The sequence below is a fragment of the Mixophyes fleayi genome, chromosome 3 (genome assembly GCF_038048845.1).
Source record: "Mixophyes fleayi isolate aMixFle1 chromosome 3, aMixFle1.hap1, whole genome shotgun sequence".
NCBI classification, from domain to species: domain Eukaryota; kingdom Metazoa; phylum Chordata; class Amphibia; order Anura; family Limnodynastidae; genus Mixophyes; species Mixophyes fleayi.
The window spans coordinates 164,735,351-164,757,748 of NC_134404.1; the positions used below are offsets into that span (position 1 = coordinate 164,735,351).

Below are 22,398 nucleotides of genomic sequence, written 5' to 3' on the forward strand. Positions count from 1 at the left end.
TCCTAAATTCTGGCCTTTCCCTCGCCAAACAATCCTTCTTAAACTCTCTCATGTCCTCCCCATGTTCCAACCCAGACACCTCTTTGCCACATTCAACTCCCTCCTCTGTCCTCTCTTACTCCCTCACCACCCTTGACTGACACCTTCTTTACTTCCAAAATAGATCAGACTGGATCTCTCATTAGCCAGGCTCTTCTTGCCCCTCCTATTGCCCTAACTTGAGCTCCTTCTTCCCCAACATGGTGGGTAAAGTCTACGCTCTTCTCTAATCTTCTCCCCCTCAATCCCATTACCTCTCACCTTTTCTGTTACCTCTCTACTAATGTCTGCCTCCATCTCACCCAGCTCTTCAAACTTTTCCTCTTCCTTCAAAACATTCTCAAAACAAAAAAAAAAACTCCTTGACCCTTTCTCACTGTTGAACTACTACCCAATCTCTCCCTTTCCTGGATCCCCATCCAATATAAAATCCAATTCAAACTAGTCACCTTCACCTACAAAGCTCTTGCCCACTCCTCTCCCCCCTACATTTCCAACCTCATCTTCTTCAACACTCTCTCCTGCTCTACATTCTGTCAATGACCATTCACTCTACTCCACTCTGATTACCAGTTCTCGCTCCCACATCTACGACTTTTCCCGAATGGCTTCCCATCACTGGAACGCACTCTTTCCCTGTATCCGACTCTCCCACAGCCTCCAATGCTTCAAACGCTCCCTCAAAACTCACCTAATCCTCAAAGCCTACCAGAGTTCTGCCTAACTCCTCCCTACCGCCCCCACCCCCTTGTTCTTCTACACCAGCCCTTTCCGTTTAGATTGTAAGCTCTCATGAAGAGGGCCCTCCTCCTTCCAGCTGCCTCCCTCCCTTGTCACATTTGGCTATCCTCACCACCCTGGTAATTGCCCTTTGTAATGAGATTTGATTTTGGATACCCTTCTTGTATAACTACTTTCCTTTGTTATCCATTCATTTCAGTTCTACTTGTGTTACGTAAAGTTTTGTGAACTTTTGTTTACGAAAACTATTTTTACGGAATTTGTTCTACCATTCGGTATATGGCGCTGTTGAACTTTTTGCCCCCCACCCAATGACAATATTTAAAATATACAGTTATGACAAACAAATTTGACCAGTGCCTTAAATAAGGCCAAACTGAAATATTGATGTAAACTGTTAATTAACATGTTGGTTTTGACTTATAAAGCCCTGCCTAGACAGTAATTAGTTGCTACCCAGACTCGCACTTTCATTTTCCTGGTGGCAAAACATACCCCCTTGAAGGCTAGAAAATCCCTGCACTAAACCTCCAGGAGGTAAAGAGGATACTAAAGAGATTTCTGGTCAAGAAGTTGTTAATCATTCTAGACATTGATGGGGAAATGGAGACCTAGTACTCAATGATTTCCCAGTATGCTTAGACCATTTTCTTTTTCAAAGACCAAACTATGACTGGTATACAATATTTTAATTTCCTTCTTTTTTTGGTCTCCATTTTTCCATTTTTCATCCAGTCATCCTTGGAGACAATTGTAGGTTTCTATCTATGAATGTTGTTGAGCACATATATACTCTTATGTGTTATGTTGGACTGTGGGTTCCTCAAATGTCCATTTTCAAAACTTTTTCCAATGCAATAAGATGTTTGAAAACTTCAATATGTTTTGTGGCAAACAATTAGACAAAACAATACTTTCATCGTATGACACAGAAGGAAAACTAGTTTGTAAACCAGAAGTATGAACATAATTCATACATAAATGTAAAAGGAAGTCTACTCAAGCTCTAAGTAAGTTGAACCTGGAAATTGTGTAATAGGTCACCTGCCTTGATAAAGTTGGGGGGGAATGGAACACCACACTTCTACCCTGTATAGGAAAAGAGGCATCACAGTTTTCTATATTACTTGCTCCATAGTAGTCACATACTCTGCTCCTGTTTTAGTTACTAATTTACACTGGGAGTAAAATAAATAAAATCATATTATAAAACTTATTTTTTCCACAGGTATGTCAAATGCAGTCATTAGTCAGTGCTGGACTACATATATGCTTGTAGAATTGAGGTATGGTCCTTATTCATTCTTACTTTACCGTTTTGCTTTTTTATTGTTAAAATGTGATTTGATATTGTGTATAAAATGTAGTAAAGTAATACTGACGGGCAATTCAATGTGTTTGAAGGTATGGTAAGCACTGGCTTGCCATTCCTTGGATGCAAGGAATGGACTCCATTCCTTGGAAACCATCTGTGTGCTCAATTATTCAGATGATACATGTTTCCATGAAAGTCCATCCCACTGACAGGACCTTAAGAATTAACAGCCCTATTAATAGTGAAAGATGCAACAACTGATTTGGTTCATCCTCCTTTGCTGGTTAACAGGTAACAACCCCTCCCCCCAAAAAAAACAAAAAACAAAAAACAAAAAAAAACACATTTTCATTACATGGAAATTTCTTTGCAGAAACATAATGTCCACTTGCAGTGGGAAAATTATTATGGTTGTTCCAGATCAGTTTAACCTGGAAGCCAGATATAAAGTAAGGATACAAAAGGAAGAAAAATTATAATTCCGTTATAATTCTAGTCTATATTAATTATATAGAGAGATCAGGTGGAGAGGTTTGCATATATTCTACATCAATAACAAACGTGTTTTAGAAAATGTTTACATGCGTAAATGTTTCAAAACAAGTTTCTTGGGCATTCCCGGATTTCCCACCTCCTTCCTTTTAAACTAGCAGCTTCAAAACATCTTGTAATGTGGCCTTCATTTTCCCCGGATAACACCAGGAATTCTGTAGTTGATTTAATATATGATACATTTACAAAATATAAGCAATTTTTTTGTTGTGCCTTGTGAACAAAAGGTCAAGCCATAAAGAGCCACAATAGAAACAGGTCATTTGTAGTACAACATTCTCCAGTGACGTTGTGCCCATTGTTATTCTTGAATAATAATTAAGGCTCAATTAAAAATATTAGTCTCCAAGGGAATAAGGCATTCTCCGCAACATCTGGCCTTAATTTCACACACAAAAGAGTAAATGATAGGAATAACACACTAGAGACTTAACCAAGAGAAAATGGTGTATTTTCACACTATGAACACATGACATACAAATTAATGAAAAAAATAAACAGAAGCATTTAAGGGTGAATTAAATCATACATACCATCTAAATTTATTCTCAAAAATAACATTGCACTATAGTTGTAATTGAGATATAGATTATATATATATATATATATATATATATATATATTATACACACACACACACACACACATATACTCCACATGAAGTCTGACCTTTAGAAACAATACTTATTATTCTCCCCACTTTTCGCAGTGGCAGAAACATTATTAGTGTCTGCTTGTTGCAATACTCTATGCATGAGTATACAAACAATATAATTAGAGTAGCATTTTACTGCAAATTTTAATATTGGTGCTATCATTAGCTGTGGCAACCTCCCTATAGATTGGACAAATGCTCTCAGACACAGCATTAGGCTAAATGCACTAAAGATAGCGGGGAAGATACCTTTACCGGTCAATTTTATTTTCCCTACTTCTAATAACTTATCATACAGTTGGGGCCCCTTCCTACATGTTCTCTCTAAGGCAACATACTCAGGTCTCCAAGAACTACATGTAGTCAATGAGCCTGATTCATTAAGGAAGTTATGGCAAAAAAAAAAAAGTTTTCTCCTGGACAAAACCATGTTACAATGCAAGGGGTGCAAATTAGTTTATTGTTTTGCACACAAGTTAAATACTGGGTGTTTTTTCATGTAGCACACAAATCCTTAATAGCTTTATTTGTATGCTGTAATTTAGGGCATGCCCTTCCCCAACTATAAATCTGTCCCCACATTTAATATTTACCTCCCCTCCAATGTAACAAGGTGCAAAGTTACTAATTTTTTTGCTTTACTTTCCTTAAATGAATCAGGCCCAATGTGTTCATTGACAATATGCCACAAAAACTTGCAGTCTTCCAAGTTCCCAGTTTGAAAATAGTAGTTCTTTAGTCATGAAAACTGCTCACAACCTCCCTCATCAGGCCAAGCCAAACCACTCAGGAGCACAGCATCAAGTATGTTATGAATATATTCCCTACTTCCTAAATCTCATTTGCTCTGCACGCACTCTTGCTTTAGTTTCCTGGGTTCCCTACACTAGCAAAGGTTAATGTAAGCCTTATGATGACCTGTTATCCCTCTTGGGTAATTACAAAGTTGTAGGTTTAGTTACATCAATTTACTACGAACATGGAACTAAGCAATGTTTACGAGAGCTCTTCTTTTGCATGTGGTATGGTGTATATGAGGAATTAAGTGGGTTCTTAGAAATCATCTAGGCAGATTGTTGCAACAAAAACTCAACTTTATTGGGCAACGACAGTACAAGATATGCATATACACAGTTCACCAGGTGGATGCTAAAATTTGCACAGAGGTAGGCACGCAGTCGCAGGGTCTTCCGATAATTCTTCCAAGAATCCTGGCCGCCTGATAGGGACATCTCTACATCTCTCTCAAGGTAGGGCCAGCACAATGCCTTTCTGCTTTGGCAGATACACAAAGTCACAAAGCCACAGAGTCCTATTAAATCACAGTTACAGCCTATACAAGGGACAGAAGCACAGTTCCTAGTCACCAAGTCTCACACTTTCAAATCACAGGTTATTTTCCCCTCAATATTCCCACAGTGGTGGGGCAAAAGGAGGGCAGACAAATTATAATAAATTCTGTAAGGCAACGAGACGGAAAAAGTCTAATAGGCAGATGCTCAGAAACTGACCTTACGCCAATGAACACAATTCATGTCTGAACGCAAATGACACGGCTGCCTGACTTGAGAGGTGGAACAGGGAAGGGAAAGTGCGGTTGAATTTAGTCCATGTACAGTAAGGTTGTGCAGATGCAGAAGCCCTGTGTTTTTCGGCAGTACGCCTGGTTTCAGCCTATCACTTGTACCAGCTACAGGGAAGGTGTAAGTGCTGGCGGATTTTGATGAGCGACATGACACAGTCTTCGTTTTTAAAACTATACATATGCGTACCACTAACTAGCACAGGACATGTATATACAAAATTGACTATATAAATGCATTGCATGAAAAGTATCTTGATTTATGCATTTAATGTATAAACAAACAAAAAAAACACAATTTGAATCCATATTTTTATTAAGGATTATATTGTTAAAAGTTGTTCATTTATTTTATAATTAAAATTTGTATGTGTTCTAATCAGGGCCATCTTTTCCATTGGGCACGATGGGCAGGTGCCCGGGGGCCCCACGGGCAAGAGGGCCCCATAGGTAGGGCTCTTAATTAGAATAAATAGTCCTGCAAAAGAAAAAACCTGCAAAAAAAAAACCCGTCAAGGGTCACTGAGCAAGTACATCTATCTATCTATATATATCTATATCTATATCTATATCTATATCTATATCTATATATCTATCTATATCTATCCCGGTGCCTCATAATGTTGTTAAGATGGCCCTGGTTCTAATGTGACCTTTTAGTGAACAGAAACTTGTGCGTGTACTGCAGTTTGTTGTGTGTATGTACATAAAGCAAGTAACGTTTAGGCATACTTATATCCAGATTCAAATAGAAACGTATTCATATCCATACTCAAGATATATTTGGAACTACTCACAAGTTCGTTGCTCTTTCTTTAAAATGCAAGTAGCTTGCAAGTTATGTCCAAACATGAATCAGGCCCTTTATGTGAAAATGTCTACCCAAATATAACGTGTTTCTAATTGACCAAGGTTTTTGGCCAAAATGCCAACTTTTTTAAAATCCATTAGAGTAATAGCAGCACTCATGTAATATCTGCTACGCTCACTAATAAAAACAAATTATTTCAATGTGGAATGATTAGACACATGCAGCACCACTGAACGGGAACAACTGTAGAATAACACTTAGGGCCCAAGTTATTACGGAGAGCAAAGCATAAAAAAGGAGCATCTTTGCACCTTGGCAAAACCATGTTGCATTTAGGGGGAGGTAAATTAAAAATGTGATTTATAGTTGGTATAAGGCATGTCCTAGATCAACTTTAAATTTCAGTTTAAAAATAAAGTTATCAAGTATTTGTGTGCTACATGAAAAAGCAGCCAGTATTTTCCTTATGTGCAAAATAATAAACTAAAGTGCACCTTTTGCATCGTAGCATGGTTTGTTCATGAGCATACTTGCTCCTTTTATTGCTTTGCTCTCCTTCATGACTCAAGCCCTTTGTGTATAAGAATTGTAAAGATTTTTATATTTGTAAAACAAAATGTGTTTTTGAAATGTACTCTAAATATTTACACATTTAACTTGTGAGGCAACATAGGTTTTTATATTGTAGCTCCAGAAACAATAAAAAAAAGTGTTGCCTACTTTTGGACAGTCTCTCTTTCATTGGTGCTCCACTGCAAACTCACCATTACTCAATTACAGTAGACATTAGCAAAAGGATGCACCAAGTTCTTCTCTAGCGGCAGGTTTGCAGTGAGATGCACCAACCCATCTCTTTGTGATTGCAGGGGAGATCAGGGGGTAAATGCATCAAGCTGAGAGTTTTCGGCGGGTTTGAAAAACCAATCAGATTCTAGCTATCATTTATTTATTACATTCTACAAAATGACAGCTAGAATCTGATTGGTTGCTATAGGCAATATCTCCACTTTTAAAACTCGCCGGAAAACTCTTGGCTTGATACATTTACCCCCAGGTATTGAAAGCAATATTTGGGGCACTTTTGAAAGATAGGTGGTTGGACAACTACTTTCTCCACTGGGTCTCAGAAGTCCCCAGACTTTTCACAAGTAGGGCCATGAAAGGCACTATAAAGAAGTGCTGTAAAATTTTCTAAAATGATCCCAATGTGTTACCTAGCAATTAAAATTTTGGCAGTTTGTGTACATCTTAAATTAAATTTGCTCTGTGCATGTCCAGAAAGTGGGCACGCGCATATGCACCAATGCAGATTTAGATGATTCTGCCTCTATTCGCAGACTGGCAAAAGAGGTGAGACGGGGTAAACAGAGGAACAGGATGATGATTTCTGTCACTAACAAACCGCTTTTGATTGGCTGTCTGGAATTGCACTGCTGACCAGGGGTGTAGGAGGGGGTCCCGCCATGATTTCTGTTCGGTGGGCAACGACTGTTTTCTCTCCCCCCCCATATGAACTCTGCCACACAAAAGCCTTCCTGCTACTTTCTGAAGTCATGGTATCTGTTCTAAACTTGTGAAACATTTTTAAAATGATAGATTATCTTGGTATAACTACCAAATGTTATTTAATATAGATTGCCTTAGCATAGATTTAATACAGATTGATTGATTTGTTGTTAGGTTTTTTTTTTTAAAAAAAACCTAAGTGTTTTGATCATAAACATTTAATAAATAACCTGTATTGATGATGAACAACTAGCTATTCACTTTACTTTTACCCTGAATTTCATGTAGTGCATCTAGTGACAAACATGAGATATAGCCAGTGCCGCAACTACACATTTTAGTGCCCTGGGCGAGACAGGGCACCAGCGCCCCCCATCTAAGTGGGAGTGGCATTTGACAAGAGGGTGTGGCCAACCTAATGTGTGGGTGTGGCTAGCACTTTACTGAAAGATAGATATAGAATATAGATATAGATATACACACACACAAATATATACACACACAGTGGTGGGATTCTAATAAATTAACAACCATCTCTCTGCCCTAATTACCATTTAAAGTATGCAAAAAATATATAGCGATAGGTATTCTAATATTTTATGCACTTAATACTCAGATAAGAACAGCAAAACTGTCTGTCTGTGTGTTAAGGAATTTAGACTGTAAGCCCCAATGGGGCAGGGAGTGATGTCAATGAGTTCTCTGTACTGCGGAAGAAATTTATAAGTTTAGTTGTTTTATGTAGAGGACAAAGTATATATTTATTTTACATAAACTGTACTGGGCATGAATTTAAGGGGGGGGGGGTTCACATATACTTAATTCGAATTGTGACACTAAATTGTCTGTCTTATTCGTATAATGCCTCAATGTAGCGCAAATACTGCAGTATGTGTAGGTGTAAGTTACTTTAATATATTGTGTCAAAAATTGACATGTCTTATCCTTCTCTCTCCACCAAACATTGCGGCAGATGTAGTTGAAATCCTTTTAATATTATGAATTTACTTAATAGAATCAAATTTGATGCGCGAGAGAGCGAGAGATTTTAACTTACAAGACTTTGATGCTTCAGCCCTTAAGTTTAAGCTTTTTGGAACGCACACGCGAGTTCCACTGCGGAACTTAAGGGCTGAAGCATCAAACTCTTGTAAGTTAATAACTCTCTCTCTTCAGCCCTTAAGCGGAACTTAAGCCTAAGTATAGGGGCAGGTAGCGGGTGGCTGCTGCGCCCCCTTGGCCTTGTGCCCTGGGCGACGGCACCGCCCGCACCACCCTCGTTACAGCCCTTGATATAGCAATTTAAATTTATAGCACATACAATAACCAGTGAGGCAGTGACTATAGATTTTAAAATACTTCCAATAAAATGATATTACGCAGTCAACAAAATCTGAATAAAAAGTAGGTTAATAACTTAAAAATTTTAATTTTTCATATGAACAATTGAATTTATCTATCTTTCGAATAGCTACCAATTGCAACCAATTGGTAGTTAATATTTTTTAACAATGTGTAAATAAATTTGCATAGTAAAAACAAACAATGATAGTGATCTGGGCTAACCCCTGAAACAATGATAAAAATTAATTTAGGATTGGGAGTCTTTGTATATCTACAGTCACTGTTACAACTGCGTAAAACGAGATACCAAATGCGAGAAAAAGGGGTTCTAAGCCCTATAGTAGTCCTTGGCCTTTTGTCTTCCCATGAAAATCTTCGTTCCTATACCCCTGCCACATATTGGTGCCTTCTTAATTACTCAAGCATATATTACGTTTGTCTGCGTATGTGTAAAGCTAAAAAAAAAATAAAAAAAGTTGTACACCAGATGGCGAGTTATTTCTGCTGTATTGAAGAGGGTTTGTTTTGGGGTTTTTTTAAGTTTCACTGATGCTGTGTTTATTGCATATAAAGCAAATGAATAGGCCAGGACAGCACTGGGTCCATCTGCGCGTGCAAATCCTACTTAATGGGATCTGTACCACAATGCTTGCAGTAATGGTTGTGCACACTGCACACAACGTTTACAGGAGCATGACAAGAAGCTTAGTTTATTTTTTGGAACCCTGTCCATATGGAGCAATTCCTATGCTTTCTTCAGTGTCTATGGGTAGATACAGAGGATTGCTATAAATGAAACGTGTTTAGATTGGGTAAAAGTTATTAGCGGGTGCCACTGAGCTCTGAGTTTTCATTGATGATTTTATAGGAGGCATTAAAAGTAGAGATGCTCACTGGCACCCATGTTTTGGTTTTGGATCTGGATTACCTCCCCCCCCCCCCCCCAGGATGTGTGCTTTAATCAGAGACACACCAATCTAGGGTGCCAAACGCACTAAAAAGAGCTATTGAAATCCAAAGTAACAAGCCAGTTGGGTGTATATTACACCCTACACTTATTAGTGCAAATTCAGAAAAATACCTATGGCCTAAAGACATCTTAGACCAACAGTGATGTGAAGTGAATTCTACACTGTCAAGATGATGTCGTCATCATCTTCAGCATCATCCTCACCCTCATCAGTGTGTACATCATCATCACAGACTATTAATTCATCTCCGCTGGAATCCGCCATTAGAGAAGGGTCAGTACTTTGATGTATTTGCCGGTAAAGGCTTTCCTCGTGGAAGATGTAGTTCATTTTGATGAACATCATCTTTTCCACATTTTTAGGAAGTAACCTCCTACGTCGATCACCGACAAGGTTCCCGGCTGTGTTGAATACTCTTTCAGAGTACACACACTGGAGGGTGGGCAGCTTAGGTATTGCAAAGCAAGTTCGTACATGGGTTTCCAAATGGCTTGTTTTTCCTCCCAGTTTGGAAAGGGACTGTCTGACATTTCCATATCAATTAACTCTTGAAAATAATCCTCCACCATCCTTTGCATGATAATAGTAGGATTGGATGGAGTTATGACCGAGGTCACACTTTTTGGTAAAATCTTTTAAACCAGCTCAGGGGGTAAATGTATGAACATGCGGGTTCTTCAACACCCGCGTGTTCGGTGATTAAATTTCAAGCAGCGCTGCATTGTAAAGGTAAGTTTCCCTTTACAATGCAGCGCCGCTTGAAATTTAAATCGCCGAACACGCGGGTGTTGAAGAACCCGCATGTTCATACATTTACCCCCAGATGTCAAACTGTTGTGGTCTGCCACCTGTGTCATCACTGCTCATATGTGTACTGCTGTGAATCCATTTTAATGAGACCCCAAACACTTTGTACTGCAAACTCAGATATATACTGTGCTGCTATATTACTATTTCAGCAGTCAGCAAATACAGGTTTTTTTTGAAGGGGGGAATATAACACACCAAACACTTTGTAAATTAGGAAAAATGCCTCCTCTATACTCCTCCATATTCCTGTTCTATTCCTGCGACCTAACCCTTCTCTGTCCCTCTCTCAAATGGCGCTAGATCGCCATGGAGACGGCTATTTATTCATTCTAAAACTCGCGAGATCCGAGAACAGACGACGTCACAATGATGTTTCGCCTCGTTTTGGAATCCGAATAGGCGCGAGAGTACAGAGCTGACTCAGCTCGGTACTCAGATTTCAGAAGTTCGGGCGGGTTCGGTTCTCGGGGAACTGAGCCCGCCCATCTCTAATTAGAAGTAAGGTAAAGATTTGTAGAAATCACTAGGATTTGAAAAGGTTAACACAGAGCATGACACTAGATACTACGGAAAGTCTTCGGCCAAATAAAAAGTTGGGTAGAAAAATGGCATATGGGGCTCAAGAATAAAAAAAAAGTAATGCCTTTAGGCCATAGTAATGATGTAGCTACATATACAGTACATTAAATAAGATAATTTAGGATACTGACTATGGAAAATGAGCTGGGTATACTAGCCGACAACAGAGTAGCAGCACCCAGTGTCATGCAGATGCCTCAAGAGCTTATACAATTTTTGGATGGACAAAATAGGGCATAAATACACAAGGTGAATATGTAATCTTAAATACATCTTAAATATGTGGTCTCCTGTCTTTAAACAGGTGCTAACAGGGGAGGGCTGGCAAATCTTAGCCCAGGGGGCAAGACGACTCAGCAGCCTATTATAAAAGGAAAAAAAAGATGCAGGTGGCCCAGTGACCCAGCCCAAGGTAGCCCACTAAGGGACCTGTCCAGGGAGCAGATGCCCCCCAGCCCAGCCTGCCTCTGGGTGCCAAGAACTACAGCTCTGAGCACCTGTTTAAAGACCAGAGAAATACAGAGATGGCTACCTTACTAATAACAGGAATTGTAAAACTTAAACTGAAGCAGATTACTTCACAAACCTTAGAGGAGTCTTACTTAACGTCTAAAATAATATATTGAAGGGCAATATAAAGATCTGTCTGACAAGCTTTTCTCCCCCCTCCTTCCATACCCAGGACTGTGCAGGCGAGACTGTGGCACCCACTGTGACTAGAGAAATGACGTTCACTACACAGAAAGGGATTTTTCACTGTGATAGTTTCACTATACAATGCAATGGCAGAATCAGTGAATGGATTTAAAAATGGATTTTCTTGTTTACAAGGAATATTTATAAGCAGCTGGGGCGACAGATCCATGCAATTCATTTGATTGTCATGAAGGAGGACAGGAAGGATTCCCTCCACCCCCCACCCCCTTCCCATGAGATTAAATTGTCAGATGTTTTGTGAGGTTATGTTTTCCTTCCTGTGGCTAAACACATCCAAATTTATAAAAGGTTTATCAGGACAGACTCTTTTTTTTTTTTTTTTTTTTAAATAACCTTTTCTTTTTTTTTGGATAGTCTCCCAGAACACTTTCTTATGTCTTTATTGGGCCCTCTTCAAAGTTTCCATTGAGACAGGTCTTTGGAAAATGTTCTACAGATTGTGGATATTCCCTTCATTTGTGAGCTCTCTGCTGCCACTTATTCTACATCGTTTACAATTCATTCACAGCACCATTATTATCCCCCCACCACCAAGTGTTAACCATTCATGCATAGTATGTGCATCACCCCTCTGGAAGTCATATTTTAGTATGGTTTCATTATCACTACTTGCAAAGGACATCCTCACCTCCTGCTGTACACTGCACATACAGAGCTGTGAGCCAGACTTGAGCGAGCACCTGTGCCATATTACTGCTGCCTTCCTGTATTTCAAATAAGTGATCATAGCAGGTTCATTAAAGTATGAGGGACTACAAAGGTTTGCCAAAAGTTGAGACTTTGTGAATATTATCTGACATAATGACAATTTGATTGGTTACGAATTTGGGACTTTCCAGCTTGGTCAAAGTGAATTGGTGGCAAAAAGCAATGGGTCCCCAGAGTAAGGTAGGGTAGGTTTAGGGTTGATTTTTTTAAACAACATTTCTGACAGGGGCAGGGGAGGATAGTCTAATTCCTGATGTGCCACTGGGCATTATGGCAACGTCCTGCGGCTCTCATTAACCAAATATCGCTGAGTTTCCTGCACAGCTCTATGGGGTGCGAGGACAAATTAGCCAAGAGACATTGTTGCAGGAGGGTCTTCACTAAAGTTCTGGAGGTACCCTGCAGGGATTTGAATTCTCCCCCAGAAACAGTCTTTAATCTCACACACTCATATACTATCATTACAAACTAATTTTGGGTATGCAATAAACCCCATGGCCTTTCCCAGCACTGACAAATTTGCTTACCATACTCTTCTTACATTTTCTAGATTTCCCTTTCAATGTCTAAATTCCACCTCTCACTACAAGATACACAGAGATATGCAGATTTCACATAATCATTTATAAATATTGTAAAAATACTATGTTAGTACTCTGTAGAATTCCCTTCCTTGCATAACAAGACTTTCCTCTAGCCTCTAGTCTAAACCTTCAAGCACTCCGAAAACTCATTTCTTCAGGCATGTTTATCAAACTTTTAAACTACCCTCTCAACCTGCCTAGGCTATTCTACCACCCTCTACACAGAATTTATATGTATTCTCTTTCTACAGCAATCAACCCATTGTAATCCACCTACAATACGTAAAACATAACCACATGTATCACATTCATATTTCCCTTTATATTATAAGCTTTCAGGCACAGCTTCTTTACCTCCTTGTCTGCCAGTTAATATCTAAGGGTATATCTACTAAACTGCGGGTTTGAAAAGGGGAGATGTTGCCTATACCAACCAGACAAATTTTAGGCAACATCTCCCCTTTTCAAACCCGCAGTTTAGTAGATATACCCCTTAGTCTTGTTTTAGTACAGTGCGAGTATATATTTTATACTAATTAAATAATAGTACATGGAAAAAATGGTTTTAGTTTAAATCAAATGTATGCTCATAATTTAATTATATATAAAATGCTCTCTTGTCCAACAACATAGAAAGAGTTGGAGAGCAGCCAAGCACTGTCTAAAATTATAGCCACGCCCCCATGCATGCTGGTAACGCCCACTGACAGCGTGGTGTGGAAACCCCCCTCTACATATCCTGTGTTTGCCCCTGATAACCATAGGCTGATGTCTGGATCTACTAATTGGATGCCCCCTCATCAAACACAGTGAATGCTCAAGCCATCCTGTTAAATGAAAAGAACTATTATAATAGCATGTACAGATATACCCAAAATAAATATGCTGCATTAACAGCAGCCTTCACTACCATGGTATGGGGCTTTCATTACCTCAAAATTATGTCCATATTAATAATAATATTATAACTCAGTACTAATGTCGTTATAAGTTTCCTTTCAACGACAAAACTCGTTAAACATCTGCTCCCAGTCCCTTGTACACTCACATAAAAAATATTTTTCTTCATTAATATCATTGTGCCCTTGTCACACACAGCTACTTCACGTTTACAAGCTTTGTGCACCATTTGCCAGTCTGCCATTCAGATCAACTTTTAAGACCAACGCCACTTTCTAGCATTCATCAGTACTTTGCACAAGCATTAATTCTGCCACATCTTGATAAGAGTTAGAGAATGGCTGACATTTTAAAAATCACACCATTATGCTTTCCTTTAGTATGTCACTCTAGGGTTTTTGTTTTTTAAACTATTGGTATCCATTTATAATTGTAAATTATTAACTTTTAGGAAGCAATCTTTAACCAATTTGGCAACTCGATATAATATATAAAATAAAAATATATGCAGCAAAAGCAATTGTTTTTGCATGCAAAATATTACGACATATTTAAGTCCCTTTGATGCTGGGGCATATGTCACAAGAATTGGAGATTTTTGTTCTACTTAAATCATATAACGTTTGTATTTTTAAGGTACTAGGGGGTTTGTTTGTCATAGATCACATTTTTGAGCCATAAAATACCATCTGTTACCGCAGTGATGAGGGCTAACTTAACAGAGCAATTTACCGGGGCAGCACGGTGGCATAGTGGTTAGCACTTCTGCCTTACAGCACTGGGGTCATGAGTACAATTCCCGACCATGGCCTTATCTGTGAGGAGTTTGTATGTTCTTCCCGTGTTTGCGTGGGTTTCCTCCGGGTGCTCTGGTTTCCTCCCACACTCCTAAAACATACTGGTAGGTTAATTGGCTGCTATCAAATTGACCCTAGTCTGTGTGTTGTGTATGTTCGGCAATTTAGACTGCAAGCCCTAATGGGGTAGGGACTGATGCGAGTGAGTTTTCTGTACAGCGCTGCGGAATTAGTGGCGCTATATAAATAGATGATGATGAAAGTCATGTCGGTACATTGCATCCAATAAGAGGCTGTTACAGCAATGAGACTCGGTTCTAATTAAAACTCTGTTCTCCAGAGGCAAGGTAATCAACACAGGGGAGTGGACGATGGATCCAAATATGCCTCTCCTGCGATGCTCTTACCCATAGGATTGAATGGCGTTAGCCATCAGGGTCAAGCTCCGAAGAGTTAAGCTTTTGAAAGCTTGATAAATTTAACCAGTCCATGTTGAAAGTTATGGGGAATGTCTTATTAGGCAATACTTTGCCTAATGCAGGATATATCTCCTGCATTAGGCATTTGTTAAATTGTTACTATACCTAAAAATGCCTAAACCATGCGAAAATGGGCGTTTCCGCATGGTTTAGGCATTTTTAGGCTTGATAAATAGGCCCCTAAATCTCAAAAAAAAAATATTAAAAAAAAAAAATAGTGAGGCGTTGAGCTTGAGGCCTCATTTTTATTCACAGGACACTCAAAATACTGTTTCAATTGCACGTTTCATTAATATTGTTTGCTTTAAAGAGCACATGTAGCCTGCACACAATGGAGGCAACCATTTTGTGAGCTGAAGTAATTTTCATGAGAATGATATCAGATACTCTCATGAAGCAAGTCCAATATTTTATGAGGCACTGATTATTTGTGAAGTCCCACAAAATGGTTGCCTACACAACAACATGTAGCAACCAGTACTCTTAAATATTAGACTGGATTAGATTGGACTGGCTTTGCATATAATCAGTGTTCTCCCCAGCACCTATTTCCCAAGTTCTCCATCCGGCTGTTTTTACTTACCACCCAGCTCTTGAAGTCCAACAGAGTATGATCATAATATAATAAACCATTCTTTCTCCTGTTTAACAGACACTATGAGCACTACAGCCAGCAGTGTGTGAGACCACTGACCACCACTCAGAGAACATTATATCATTCACAGTCCGTGCCCCATTGCAGCTTATAGTCTAGTTACCTACCACACACACACACACTCTAAGGTCTATTTCTACTAGTATGTTTTTTGGACCATGTGAGAAAACCAGAGAATCTGAAGGAAACCCACGCAAGCATGGGGAGAATATGCAAACTACACACAGATAGGGCCCTGGTTCAGAGCCGTAACTTAGAATTCTAGCGCCCTGGGCGAGAAAGACAAATGCTGCCCCCCTAGCCCTCAATTTTAACCAAATTAATCTAAAATATTCCTAAATTGCGCCCCCCTTCTGCGTTGCGCCCTGGGCGGTCGCCCCTGTCACACAGCCCTAGTTACGGCCCTGCCCAGGTTGGATTCAAATCCATGGACCCTGCACTATGAAGCTTCAATGCTAACCAATGCGTCACTGTGTGCAAAATAGACCCCAAGAGGAGACGCAAATAGATTTTTGCTCTACCCTGTACATATCTGATGATGTCGGCAACATGATATGTCTATGTATATCTCCAATCCATGCACTCAAGAGGTGCATGCACTAATGCTTAACCACTGCCTACAGGTTTGACCCACATAATAGAGAACATTTGACTAAATACTGTTTGTTAGAACAGCATACTGATTAAACTATGGAGGCAAGGTAATGTGACAAAAGAGCAGAGACCAACTCATGTTTCAAGTTAGTGAATTAGAAAAAAATATATAAATTACACATCTTCCAACTGAAAAAACAAATAAAAATAAGACTCAACCATAAGGCAGCCTAGGCACAAACACAATAGAGCCACAAAAAATGGATACTTCCAACCTTTTTTCCACAGGGTGTTTAAGACCCAAGACATATAGGCCACAAATCAACAAAACAATGTTTTCAACACATGTGACAGCATAACTGTTTTAGAGGTCAATACAGATGCAAGATAGCTGATCACAGGGGTCTCTAAGCAGAACATACACCAAACTAACTGCAAGGATGAGCCAATACACTCGAAAACAAATTGAACCAGGGGTGTGGCAGATTATCATTAAATTATGGTTGGGATGTGCATTACTCTGATCAGCATTTTTAAGGGTATAAAAGGTTGAACGAAGGTCAAACAAGGAAAGCCAGCATAAAAACAGAGAGGACACCAGATGACAGCAAAATGTAGTACCACGATTCAAAAACTCTACCAACCCATTGAAAATTCGAAATTCAAGTATTTTGTGGAAAATTAATTACCAAGCATAACATCCACAATGCACCAATGAATGTACAGATAATTGAGTAATACAGTTGAATTAATGTTATTTTCTTCCATTCTGGATGGCATGCCAATATTATTTACAAAAATGAGGCCTTGATACTGAACAGCAATCAAGGCCTGTTTTCTCCCAATGCATATTCAGTTAACCCATGCAGGGCTGGACCAAGTTTGCAGACTGATCTACACAGGACAGTAATGACAAGCTAATAAATGATCTAACTATTTTGCACTAATTATATCAGCATCAACAATAAACCCACAGGTTAAAGAAAAGGTTATTCAATGTATAGATCTCTAAATTCCAGCATTGTTCATATGAACCCTTCACATCACAGTATTGGTGAGATGAAGTTTGTGCATTAGATATATTGCCAGGCCTTTGACACACACAATATAGAGTAATGCTTACAGTCAAGGTGCTTTTTCTTGGGCCCCATCACCTCATGAGTGGTCGCCTTGCACACTGCTCTGGCCACGGCCGAGCCTGTCACGCTGTACTGTGCGGCTGCGATACGATCTGTCAACGTCTGCCCCGACATCTTCTCTCCTGTCATAAGTGACAAATCCAACGTCAATGGCCCCTTATCACAGCAATCTGCCTGTTAGACAAACATGATCCCTGCAATTAGACACATTCATACACAGCTAGGAATGAGCAAGCAATATGGATGGTGCAAAAAAGAGACAAGATCATCCTTCCTCCTTCACGTATCCTAGTTACTGCAAACCAGAAAGCGCTCCCCCCTCCTATCTCCCCCACGACGACTATGACCCCCACCCATATATATAACAGGTGTCTCTCCTCATCCTATCTGATCACAAACACTAGAAATAATCCACCTGGTCGGTCTTCCAATGGAGCAAAAACCTTCAGATGAGCAGCAGCAGCACCGAGGTCTTGTCCCTCACAATACAACACATCCTCCCCCTCCTCCCTGTTATCCTCCCTGGCCGCCTGGGATTAGAATATCACCGCCCCACCCCCCACCTGCACTCTTACATCTCTCCGTCTCAATTATTAAAGGGGCAAAATACCGGCTGATCCCTAATACCGGAATGCCGCGATCTCCCACTGCATGACCAGCATATAGCTATAAGATGCCTATCAGGAACCGCTAACAGCTTGTACACTATCTATGGTGCCATTATAGGAACCCTGCACAGAGGGGCCTGCCTGCTGCATTCTAGCTACTGCTACCGGGCTCAATGTACACTAGTGTATCGCAGTATGAACAATACCAGCCATGTATAATAGCAGGCAGGACTGCACCTAAGTGTATTATTAGCGGTGTGCGCTGGCGCACTCAATGCACTCTAGTGTAAACACGGTGACAGCTCAGACCTGTGTGCGCCTCTGCGGGTTATTTCTTCTTTCACACCTTGCACGACGTCCTCCACCTAGTGTAAGTGATGCTGGAGAAGAGAAGACTGTGCTTATTCCCTCCCCCAGAACAGGGAGGTGTGATCACCTCCTCCAATTACAGTACCCTGATCACATCATAGACCTCGGACCAGAGGACTCTACATGCTCTATTGCGCATCCTTCCATACATACAGTCATATATCTATATTGTTCACTGTATTGTAGTTATCGATTATTAGATGTGTTTTAAGATGCACGGATCTGTAATATGTACAATATAATATAAATATATATATAATGTAGTTACTCCTTTTAAATTGGGATGGGAGGGACAACCCTACAACTATCCATCTATGTGGGGGTTGCTTTATTATGAATGAAAGGAAGGATGGAGGAAAACCAAAGATACACTGTATCTATTCCACACTGATCGCTATTGCTGCTTGTAACGCAAGGTGCTTGGATGATAAGACCCTGAAAATGACCCTTGCCTCTGCAACCTTCTCCAATGCAAAGATCAGAATAATTCCTACTCTTAATCCCCCAGTATTATATCCCAATGGGTGTTCCTCCTGAGTCGCCCACAGCCACCCCAAAGAGAGGTATATAAGTCAAATTTCTCTTTAATTTCCGTAGTTTGTCTATACCGAATGGGAATTTCCAGTATGAGGAATCTAGTGCAGTTATAAAGCCATGGTCTTCTAGAGCAGCTTTGCTTGGTAGGAGCAGCTGATCCTCAGCGCAATGTCCCTACTCTGCTCAATGGTATATTCTAATCAGGTGATGCGGCATGCTTAGGTTAACCTCTGAACGACCAAGAAACTATTAACACTTTTTCTTCACCTGATGTACATATATTTTTGTCACTGACTTAATTTAAAAATAAAAAGCAGGACTTAACAAAAAGGGCAGTCAGTGATTATAAAAATCTGCATGGTTCCCAACCCTTGACAATCTTTTTACTGATAATATGAAAATGTACTTTCACAAAACACAAATTTAACTGACATTTTATTTATAAAAATAGATGACCAGGACAGAAATGAATCCCAAAGAATATCAATATAAATAATCTATAATAACCTATAAAAAACAGATTATGGTTGCTATAAACAGTAGGAGATCCAATAAATTCTAAATACATTTAATTCCACAATAGAAAAAATACACAGAATACAAAATAATCAAAGAGAGGTAAAATACTACAATCATAATATTACCATGTTGGTCTTAGAGCAATATATCTAAATGGATGTACAGGCTATATATCAGAGAGCAAACACAAAAAAAGGGCCTATTTATCAAAGCTTCCCCTCTTGTTAAATCTCCGAAAACAACAGTTTTCGGGGATTAACCGCCAAATTGCTATGTATGATTGTAGCATTGCAGCAGCTATCTCAGATATCTGCTGCTTTGCATCTCTTATTGTTTTTCTGAGCACTCCCCATAACAGTGTATGGGGAGTGCTCAGTAACGCTATGTAACAATGGGGCATATTTAATAAAGCACGATAGTGCTTTTAACAGGTCATTAAGGTGTCCTCCTGTCCTCTGCAAATTTATTAAGGGTGCATCGCAGCAGATATCATGGATATCTGCTGCTTTGCATTCCTCTTTGTTTTTGGGAGCAGTCACCATTCAACAGAATGGTGACTGCTCCTGGCCGCAATCTAACAAATCCCGAAAAAACATTTTTTTTCGGGAACTTGTCATGTTAATGTACGCCATCATCGGAATTGAAGAAATCTAATGCTGTCAGCTCTGCTCCGAAGAGCAGAGCTGGACAGCGCATGTGTGGAGGGATCACATGATCCCTCCCTGTCACTCAGCGCGCTCTCTCTGCAACTATCGTTGCAGAGACAGAGAGGGGATCTGTGTGCGCATGTCCAGTTCTTGGAACTGGACATGCGCAATTGAAGAGTGAAGAGAAGACCCGGAGACAGCGCTTCCGAAGAGGGGGGTAAGTATGATTTTTTTTATCACTGAAACAGCAGTTTTTCGAAACTGCTGTTTCTGTGCAGGGCTGTACATAAATGTGAGAAATAGTTCAATCCTTATCATTGCGATAAGGATTGAAAACTACTTTTCACTTTATGTGAATATTAATAAATGTGCCCCAATGACTGAAATTAAGTTTTCAATCATGTTAAGCTGGCTTACATTGATTAACATAACTGAAAACTTTCACTGAAACCAGCTCTGCTCCGAAGAGCAGAGCTGCACAGCACATGTGTGGAGGGATCATGTGATCTCTCCCTGTCACATGACTCACCTTTATTCAGTCCAGGATCTCTGTGCGCATACCCGAGGTTTTCGGTCGGCGTATGCGCACTAACAGAAAATAGAGGAGTAGATCAACGCAGCTTTCTTCGGCTGAGAAGATGCTGCGAAAAGAAGGTGAGTCACTTCTCAGGGACAGCAGGTTATCGGCACTGCTGTCCCTTTCAATCCTTATCTCCTTGAAAGTTTCAACACAAAAAAACGATGATTGATAAATAGGCTCCAAAATCTGATAATTGTGCAACTCCTATCAAGGGCATTAGGAAATATAAATGTTCCCATATGTCCTTCTCACTGTCACGTTAATGACTATAGAATGCCACTGACTGATATTGGTGCAACTGATCTGGGAGGCACAGAGTCTAACACACCCCCGGTATTCACTAGGGACCCCTGCAGGGAGGTATGGGCTTAGCTGCGTGGGGTGTGCAGGTTCAAAATTGAACCGCATACTGAACGGCGGTGAGAGTTCCTTGACGAATGTTTAAGAGACCAGCGGATGCTGAAGACTCACGACCAGGTTCGACAGACACCCTGCGGAAGCTTTCAATAAATGTCACAGAATTCTGGAGCAGTGCATCGTCACGTTCCCATAACAGAGATGCCTAGGCCAAGTATGGGCCTGAAAGAAGGGAAATTATATAGGCAACCTTAATTCTGTCTGAAGAAAAGTTTTCAGGTGCAAGTTCAAACTTGGCACACTGGTTTAGGAACCCAGGGCATTTGTTTAGGGCACTATCATATTTCTCTGGAGGTGGTAAGCGCAATCCTCGGGAGCTTGTGGGACTAGGTGAGCTGGTGGAGGTAGAGCCGGAGGCGACAGAAGTAGCTTGAATTCCGAAAGGAGCCACAGTGCGAATGGGTAAAGACCCTTGGAGGGTGTTTAGGTGGGAGACCACTCCCTGGATGCACTGTAGAAGTTAGGCCTGATTGGCATCTTGCTGGTCAACATATTGAGCTAAGTGCAAAAGGAGGTCCCGGGCTGAGGGTTCGTCCTGGTTACTCATGGCCAGAGTATACTGTCACGTTAATGACTAGAAAATGTCACTGACTGATATTGGTGCAACTAATCTGGGAGGTGCGGAGTCTAACGCACCCCCGGTATTCATCAGGGACCCCTGCAGGGAGGTATAGGCTTAAGCCAAATGTCAGGAACCAAGTAACGACAGGAGCAGGATACAGGATGCTGGAGCTGGTGAAACCAATACTCTGGCACAGAAAGAAGGGAGTAAGTGCCTGAAATACTTCACAGTGGGCCCTGATAGGTTACTGCTCAATTCGGCGGTCAGATGCACCTGACCGCCGACATGCTGTGGAAAAGAACCGTCCCGTTGCCTAGCAACAGGACACGGAGTCACCGCGCATGCGCAAGCGACAGACCCTGGAAGTACGGCCTGTTGCTAGGCAACGAGATGTGAGTTGGAAGAAGTAGCAGGCGTCCTTCCCCGGCACATATGCACAGTGCGGGGACGGCGCCTGACACTCACAATTCAGTCCCCTGTTAGTATTAGAGATAATAGGCACACTTTTAAAACTTGATCCTAATCAGAGAGTAGCCATATCCTTAGGAAAGACTCTTTCCGACTCTGGGACACATCGTAATTGCAGCCTTATAAGAAGTGTACAGCTCTGTAGGGTTAAAACATATATCCATTCAGGTCAGTTTATTAATATCATTGTGTATTCAAATTCTCATATCATAA

The 22,398-nt window shown here is 40.3% G+C and overlaps 1 protein-coding gene across 1 annotated transcript in view; it reads right to left on the minus strand.

Moving 5' to 3' along the window:
* The window catches only part of SNAP91 (synaptosome associated protein 91), a 120,233-nt gene extending 102,465 nt beyond the window's left edge, over window positions 1-17,768 (minus strand). Inside the window, exon 1 of the mRNA XM_075202707.1 lies at window positions 17,463-17,768. Coding sequence (XP_075058808.1) covers window positions 17,463-17,607 — 145 coding nt within the window. The 5' untranslated portion in view covers window positions 17,608-17,768. The remainder of the gene's footprint in view (window positions 1-17,462) is intronic.
* Between the last annotated feature and the right edge of the window lie 4,630 nt (window positions 17,769-22,398).